General features: G+C 37.2%; 1 protein-coding gene across 1 annotated transcript; it reads right to left on the minus strand.

Moving 5' to 3' along the window:
- Positions 1-570: 570 nt before the first annotated feature.
- On the minus strand, positions 571-3,678 carry LOC131053634 (putative leucine-rich repeat receptor-like serine/threonine-protein kinase At2g24130). The gene is made up of 2 exons (XM_057988241.2): positions 1,140-3,678; positions 571-1,025 (listed from the first exon to the last, which is right to left on the minus strand). The coding sequence occupies exons 1-2, from the start codon at positions 3,676-3,678 to the stop codon at positions 571-573; spliced, it is 2,994 nt and encodes a 997-aa protein (XP_057844224.1).
- Positions 3,679-8,942: the final 5,264 nt, after the last annotated feature.

The following is an 8,942-nucleotide window of genomic DNA, read 5'->3' on the forward strand; positions in this document are numbered from 1 at the left end:
ATAAAAGTTGGAAAACGATATATTGAAAGGTTATTTTTAGAAGTTAGATATAAATAAATATGAAATTCAATTTGGGGAATCAAGAGTAATGTGGATTTTGTACCTAATTTATTCATTAATGATCAAAAAGTAATAATCTTTTTTATTATCTTAAAATTAGAATAAGGTAAGAACTAAATGATCAAGCCCAAACTTTACACTAGATTGTGTCATTTTACAATATATACATGTATTAAAGCATTATCTAGAAATAACCATATAAAAAATGTCATAGATATACAAAATTTACCATTATAATATCTTCTCAATAAAAAATAAAATACAACTAATATTATAAATTTTTTAATTTGTATGATTGATATAACTGAAAATAAACAACATGCACATCTCCTTTTTGCTCACAATTTCAAATATATCATAAATAATGTCACAATATTCTATACATTATAAATATCACAATCTAAACATTATTTCATCTCCTCACTATATATAATGAACTACAAAATATAATACATGGACATTATTATTATCTAGTTGACTAGCAAACAAAACAACAATATCTATGTAGACCTAGGAAGTAGATGTAGATGAACCTTCATTGTTCCCTGAACTAGCCATATTTATACCTCTTGTATTGTCAAGAAAATGTGAGATGTCTATTGGTAATTGAGGAGTTTTCGGTGTACCAAGAAATGCACCTCTGATTGTATTTAACCTATCAACTATCTCAGTCATATCAGGTCGCTCTTGAGGTGACTCCTTTGTGCAAAAGAGCCCAATTTGCATAAATTGAGTAAGGCATTCTATTACCATTGATGTCCCTGATTCATGAGCATCTATAAGCAAACAATTATCCACCACATCTGAGATTCTATTTGGAAAATGCATTTCTATCCATTTTTGTAGATTGATTCCTTCAGTGAACATATCATCTGTTGGTCTCCTCCTTGTCAACAACTCTAGAATTAAAATTCCATAACTATATACATCTCCTTTTGTAGTAAGCTTTCCACCTATTCCATATTCTATAATAACAAATAAACAAGGATCAAAAGCTCTTAAGTCATTTGAAGAATTTGATAATGTATAAGATAAAGAAAACCAGCAAAATGCATAATGAAATAATGAGACATATATACCTGGTGCAATGTAGCCAACAGATCCTTTAAGTGCATCTGTAGAAGTCAAAGAATCCATGGAATTGCCGAAAATAATATTGGAAAGGCCAAAATCTGCTATGTATGAAGTCATGTCATCTCCTAATAGGACGTTATTGGGCTTGAGGTCACAGTGAATCACTTGAACAAAGCAATAATGGTGAAGATACGTCATTCCTTCTGCTATCTCCATTGCTATCCTTATTCGATCTCTCAAATTTAATCTGCATCTACCGCCTTCTGAATGATACAACCATCTCTCTAAACTTCCATTTGACATAAATGGAAGAATTAAGGCTTTGAAATCAAGATTGGAGCATGCTGAAATTATTTTTATTACATTGCGATGTCGAACTCTCTTTAATGCAGTGCATTCTCTGCTAAAACTTTGGTGAACATATTGATCTTGCAACTTGAGAACTTTAACAGCAATATTTGTACCATTCTTTAGAATTCCTTTATAAACTGACCCAAAACTACCAATTCCTAAAAGATTTTCGTCACTAAACCCACCAGTTGCATCTACAAGTTCTTCATATGAAATTTTTGGAGGCCATACATTGAGAGCAGGGGTACTGGAATGTCTACATAATCTATAAGAAAATGCTACCAATAGAAGAGACATGGTCAAAATTGCAATGCCTACTATGACAGGAATAATCACCTTTTTGGGGACTGATGGCTGTTTGTGATTGGAATGAGAGCATGGTGGCAAGTTTATCCATCCACCACAGAGGCCAAGATTTCCCATAACTTCTGAGGCGTCGAGTGTTGCGAAAGCTCCTCCCTTTGGGACCTCTCCAGTCAACTTGTTTGAAGAGAGATTGAGATGTCGGAGCATTCTCATCTTTTTGAAAGTCACCGGTATCATACCTGACAAATTATTGCGAGAAAGATCCATGTACTGCAGATTTTGCAGATCTGCTAGTGATGCAGGGATTGGCCCCTCAAATTTATTCCAAGAAAGATTTAGATATTCCAAACCCTTGCAGCTTGCTAGTGCACTAGGAATGACACCCGAGAAATTGTTTTGAGAAAGATCTATAGCTAAAACCATAACCATTTTACTCATTTCCAAAATAGAACCTTGCAGGAAATTGCTGGAAACATTGAAATAAAACTGGAGATTTTGAAGACCTGCAACTTCAGGAGGTATGTTTCCTGTTAGTTTGTTGTGGGAAAAGTCCACCGTCTCCAATGTCTGACTTCTCCCTAAACTGGCAGGTATTTTACCTGATAGTTGATTGTGATAAAGAAAAAGGTCTCTTAATTGTGGAAGCTCGCCAAGACTATCTGGAATTTGGCCTGAAAGCATATTCTCACTGAGTGACAACAATCCAAGCCTTATTGATTGTCCAAAACTTTCTGGAATTCTTCCCTGTAAATTGTTTGCCCCTAGATATAATCTTTCCAGATTTGGAAGTTTGCCAAGTGCAGATGGAATGGTCCCATTGAATCGGTTTGTACTTAACCCTAATGTTGCCAGGTTTGTTAGGTTACCAATCTCATTTGGTATGTTTCCCCCAATTTCATTTGAGTCCAACATTAAAATAGAGAGTGAATTTGAAAGGCGACCAACTGAAGTGGGCAAGACGCCAGTGAGATGATTATATTCCAAAGTAAGAATTTCCAAGCTGGAGCAATTAGTTAACACTGTTAGAATAGGCAGACCTCTGCTTCTACTCACAAAATGATTTCCCCACAAACCTAACCGTCTCAGTTGCTTCATTTTACCAATTTCCAGGGGCACTGTGCCGCTCAGTTGGTTGATCTCCAATTCCAGCATTTCCAGCTGAGTCCAATTCCCCACCAAGCGGGGTATTTCTCCACTGAGTTGATTTTGCCACAAGAGCACATTTTGCAACTCTGACAGCCTTCCAAACTCCCATGGAATTGGGCCGTTTAAGTTGTTAGCATAGAGCTCCAAAGTTTGGAGACGGGTGCAATTTGAAAGGGCAATGGGGATCGAACCTATCAAGTTGTTGATGCCAAGATTAAGCCAGTTTAGCTGACGAAGCATACCTAGCTCAGCAGGAATACCACCTTGGAGTGTATTTTCTGTCAATACAAGGAGCTTTAGAAAGGACATGTTTCCCAAGAAAGGTGGGATATTACCTGTCAAGTTGTTTCTTCCTAATACCATGGTTTCTAAATTTGAAAGGAGACTAAATTCAGGTGGAATGCTTCCACTTAAATTGTTAGAAGACAACTGAAGCCATCTCAAGCGAAATAGCCTTCCAAGCTGATATGGAATATGGCCGTGAAAGCTATTATTTCTGAGATCAAGAACTCTAAGGAAGGAAAGATTTCCCAGAAAGGGAGAGATGGGGCCAAGTAATCCCATACCAGTGAGATTCAAGGAAACCACGCGCTGTCGACTAGAAGAGCATGCAATGGCAGTCCAATTACAGAAGGTGTGATTGGGATTCCAATGGAGTAAGGAATTATATGGATCGAGAGAGATAGCAGCTTTGAAAGCCATGAGAGCTGCTTCATCAGAATGATTGGAAGACTCTGCCATGTGAGGAGGCAGCGCAGAGAGAGAGAGAAAGAGTAGCAGAGGAAGCATCATGATGATCTTCATTGTTAGAGTAGCAGAGGAAGTATGATGGTTGGGTTCACTGTGAAATTTGTGATAAGTAGTTCTCATAAAAATAAAATACGCGGAGCGCGTGGGTAACGCTTGTAATTTTCTATCGCTTTAGGATTTTGAGATTATGAGATGTTCGGCAACATTCGTCGAAGGGCAGCTATTCGGTGCATAATCGGGCGCTAATTATTCGGTGCAGTTGAAAGTAGAGGAGTAGAAAAGATCATCCGTTGATCTGGGCGTTACAAACCGCAAAATTTTCTCGCTTTTCGACAACATGGGATGGAAATTGAAATGTCTTGCGATTTCTTCGCCTCCAAAAGTCATGAATGAAGATGAAGTGCACATGTTTCTGTGTATTCTTGGAATCATAGCATTTGTCGTGAATGAAGATGCTTAGCAAGGAAAACACAGTATACAAGTCTAACAATGACAAAGACAATGCTAGCGCAGATACTTCCACGAAAAACACGCTATAGGTACCAAGTCAAGTCAATGCATTGCTAAAATTTCTTGTCCGTTCAAATCAATTGGGTCCATAGAGGAAGTTTATTCAACTCAAAATTGTTAATCTCAATCACAGCAACTTGAGGAGTGAGAAACAACATGAGATAAGTTTGTTAGTTAAGGTTGGGGTTTCATAGATGGGGACTTTCTAAAAATTAGAGTTGTAGCTATTGAGATTCTTTAGGAAAAATTTTAAGTTGTTGGTCTTATAATGTTTGTAGTGCACTTCATCTTAAAATTTTAAGTTCTTAAATAAAAACAATAAAAAGAATTCATGTTTTCCTCTAAAACTATTTTTAATAGAAATCTAAAAGTATATTTTTGACAACTGACAAATAGCTTCTCTAAGATTGTGGGGCAATTTCTAGCCCCACCCCATTTTCACTGACTCAAAAATGGAAGCCTAGAAAGTAGGAGCTTTTATTTTTTAGGAAGAGATTCCAATTAATCCTAAGGAAAAAAAATTATTCATTGGACCACCTTTTCCTTAAAAGTAGAGCATAAGCCCCCTAATGAGACGGTTGTAGCTATTTTGGCTCCAAAACGGCATGCCTCTACATGATGCTGAAGGCATACCATTCATGTCCGAAATGTCCATAAGACTGACGTCCCTGGGACCCATAGATGACATGGACGTATCTACCGTGGCGATGACGTGGATGATGTTGCCTTTTTGCGTTTGACGGAAAAGCTTGCTCGCGGTTAACAATCTCGACCGATGTCACGACGATGCGACAATTACATCGGCGAGGCGATTAACATACCGTTGGCCACGCGGTTTACATTTTTGGTAACCGGCTTTGTTGCATCGACGAGTTGATTAACATCGGTGATCACGTGTTATGGGCACAGTTTTCAATTTGTTTTAAATGGCCACACGGTTTACATTTTTGGTAACCAGCTTTATTGCGTCCACGAGTTGATTAACATCGGCAGTCATGTGTTATGGGCACAGTTTTCAATTTTTTTTAAAATTTTTTGAATGAAAACTCAATTTCGTGAAAATTTTGGATATATTTCGTACGGGTGCTGCATGCAGAACGCAGTGGAGGCAAAAAAAAATATTCGACGGTGTAAATCCATGTCAATCGTGGCATCACAATGTTCCTGGTTGAATCACTGAGCGAAGGAGCTACGCTTCCATTGGAGTTATAGGTATGCATTGTCAAAATATCTGTGGCTCCAAAGGGGAGGAGAAAAGCCGACCGCATGCATAACACGAGTTGTTTGGGTATATTGTTATCACCTGTTAACATGCGAGTTTTTTCATGTGCAAGGAGGAGGTATCGTAGCCGACAGGTGGGTGGGACAATTGAAGATTGTTGTATAGGGTTATGGCAGCATCAGTAAATTCAAACCCTAACAGATAATGATAGTTTTATGATTCCTTTGTCAACCTTGTGTTTTCGATTGTAATTTTTTATATCATTTTTGTATCGCAGAGGTGGTTGTGAGTGTGCCCTTGGGAGGTGTCAAGAGGACAACGATTTGGGAGGAGGCTTAGGCGGTTGCGGTAATTTGAAACCCTAAGACATTCAATAAATTTTTGTTTTTATTTCCAGTGTCATTTTGTGTTCTATCTATGAAAATAAGACATCATTTTGCAGTATGGTCATGTTAGGATACCAAGGTTCGCTAATTGTGGGTTGGCGGAGTGAAGAAGATCTACAAGATTTTAAAGGTATGTATATTTCCATAATTATATGTGTCAGTTTTCCATAGTGAACAAAGTTGTTAAAGATGAAATGCTCGTTCTTATACACGCACATTAAAAGCCAAAAAAAAAAAAACAACCATCGGCGTGTGTGTGTGTGTTTGTGTGTATATTGCTTCATATATATATATATATATATATATATATATATATATATATATATATATATATATATATATATATATATGGGTTTGGCAGTCTGCGTATATTTTGGCTCATTGTTGAAGGGTGTCCGATTGTTGTAGGCTTGATTGGGTTTGCTTTGTTTGTTTGCGGTTTAGCGTGTGTTAGTGTATATATATATGAAGCAATATACACACAAACACACACGCACACATACACCAACACACACACACACACATATATTGAAAAAGGTGATGCAGATGATCCTCTGATCTTGCAATTCAACAAACATGTCCTCTGCAATACAGAGGAAATTGACAGAATAAAACATAGACAAAAGAAACTATGAAAATATTATGCTCTGTTTCCATTATTCTCAGTTGCTCATTAGATCCAAAAACGAAAACCTAACCCTAGTGGTCTCTAACCCTAATGCGATAGTATGCATCTATTCTGGCTCCAAAACAAGCAAATATTCGACATAGGCTGAAGCTATTCTGGCTACATATAGAGGCAAACAAGAAATGCAAACAAACAATGCAAATTGTGATGATTTTAAACAAAATCAAAACCGAAACAGGAAAAAAATGAGTTATAGAGGCAGATTTCAACATACCCCAAGCTGCAGCACGACACAGAAAACTGCAGTCCCATAAATGCCCCTTCAACAATGAGCCAGAATAGATGCAGGCTGCTTCAACAAGGATCCCTTCAACAATAATGTTTTCGTTCGCGCATTAGTCTTCCTTTTTCCACATTAGGTAGATAAAAAAGGCGCCATGTTTGTTATCGTCAAACAAACAATAAATCAACTCCTAATTGTTAGCAAACAACAGATCAACTCCTAAACAAGAGAAAGTCATGCACAGTCAAGGAATGGTTGCATCAACTAGTCAACAACCTGATTTTCAAGAGTCTGTTTGCATCAAAAGGCAAACCATAACATGTAAATGAGGTCAAGACCACGTAAAAGAAGCTCAATTTGAAACAAAACATTTTACCTCACTTTCTCTTTCATGTAGCTATTAGATGTCTGCCACATGTATTTGCATATATATTTATTCTCGGACATTTATGTTGATGCATGTCGTTGGTACGATAGGTTCGTTTTGGAGCCAGAATAGATGCATCCCATGTATGTCGATGCATATCGTTGGTACAATCGCATTTTGAAGCCAGAAGAGACATGTCTGACACAAATTGGATGCACCTAATCTCACTCGAAAACTGCAAAATAAACATATATGCAAATATATGTGGGAGGCTATGTGTATTGTGGCTCGACAGCAGACCTATCGTAGCAACAACATATATTGACCTACATTTCTGAGACATGCATACCATGCCAACTTGCCATGGCACTTGTACCCATAGTATGTGATGTGGAGTTGCAATCGAGTTCTTGGTTTCACTCCTCAGGGCCCATGCGAAATTATGTGGACATGTCAGAGGATGGCTACAGCATGCTTCCTGGTTACCGGTGGTTTATTGTGCATAACACGCACATTAAAATCTTGCGAATGAAGGAACTGCATTCAGACGACATCACGACAGGAAGAAGAGGTTGCGGGCTGCAAAACTTGGTACAAAAAATCTGAGAAAAGACTAGCATGAAACTCAAGTTAGTCTCGCAGTGGGACGCCTCTATTGTGGTTGAAAAAGAGGGTATGGGGGGACTAACACCCCATGTTTGTGGAAGGTTTTTAATCGTAGGTTTTACATTTGATGGCTTCTTTTGTCTAACATGACGCTGTCAGTCTGTATGATTTGTCTATTTTGGAGGCAGAATAGACACAACCTCTCAGACCATTGTTCATGTATGGTTTGTGATTTGATGCAGCTAACAGTGGTAAAGCCAAAGGCTATCACATGATGCAATTTACAATTGGAGTTCGAGTTAGTCAATAACAAGGCTTGAGAATAGACAAATGCTACTGCGTGTTAGTGACATGTTATTCAATCGCAGTCGTTGAATGTAAAATATTGTGTATAACGTGTGACTAAGCTACGTGTTAGTTGGACCATAGCATTGATTTCAAGTCAGAATAGAGGCGTCTCTCCTTGAGCACATAACAACGGTACCAAAATAGGTGGCTAATATACATAGCTCTTGCACTATGGAAAATTGATGCATATAATTTAGGTGATATAATTTACTTAGTGGTAGTTTATATTGAATGTTAAACTACATTCTCATATATGAACATGTAGGTTTCTTTTATGTCTTTTGAAATGCATTTACTTCCCAATGTAGACTACCACTAACATTAGTTATCCATGCAGGTTGTTGATTTTCAAGGACTATTGAGCAGTCCCCTGGCAAACGTCCAAATGTTCCAAAGTTGTTGCTCTCTCTCCCTTCTTTAATACTACTTGCACTGTAATGTCCCCTTATTAATAATCTTTGGGCTTGTGCAACTTTTTGAAATGGGCTTGTTATATATATATAGTTAGTTGTATATAATTTTTTTATGCGATAGAAATGTATGTATAAATTTCAGTTCTTGATCATGTAATATTAATGTCCTTACTTTTACTAAATTTGATAATGATGAAAATGAACAATGCAATTGGTTGATGCCTTATATTCTATGCTATAGATGCACCATATTAGACAATAAGATAGTATTTTCCAACCTGAATGCAGTAAAATTGTTATTTATGGATCTTCGAGTCATGAAACCAGTGTTGAATATATGAACCACAAATCCTAATTCTTGCGAACTGTGTTATAAATTTGTATATATTATGTTGATCTGCATGAGAGTGTTTATGTTCATCCCAGTGTATTATTATAACTAGATTATCAATGTTCGTGATGTTAGAGAACTACATGTGTTTGATGATCCAA

The sequence above is a fragment of the Cryptomeria japonica genome, chromosome 8 (genome assembly GCF_030272615.1).
Source record: "Cryptomeria japonica chromosome 8, Sugi_1.0, whole genome shotgun sequence".
Taxonomy (NCBI): Eukaryota; Viridiplantae; Streptophyta; class Pinopsida; order Cupressales; family Cupressaceae; genus Cryptomeria; species Cryptomeria japonica.

Coding starts and splice junctions, on each gene's coding strand:
- LOC131053634 (XM_057988241.2), bottom strand. CDS start 3,678: ATGGCAGAGTCTTCCAATCATTCTGATGAAGCAGCTCTCATGGCTTTC. Junction 1,026..1,139: donor TGTTGGCTACATTGCACCAG/GTATATATGTCT, acceptor TTGTTATTATAG/AATATGGAATAGGTGGAAAG.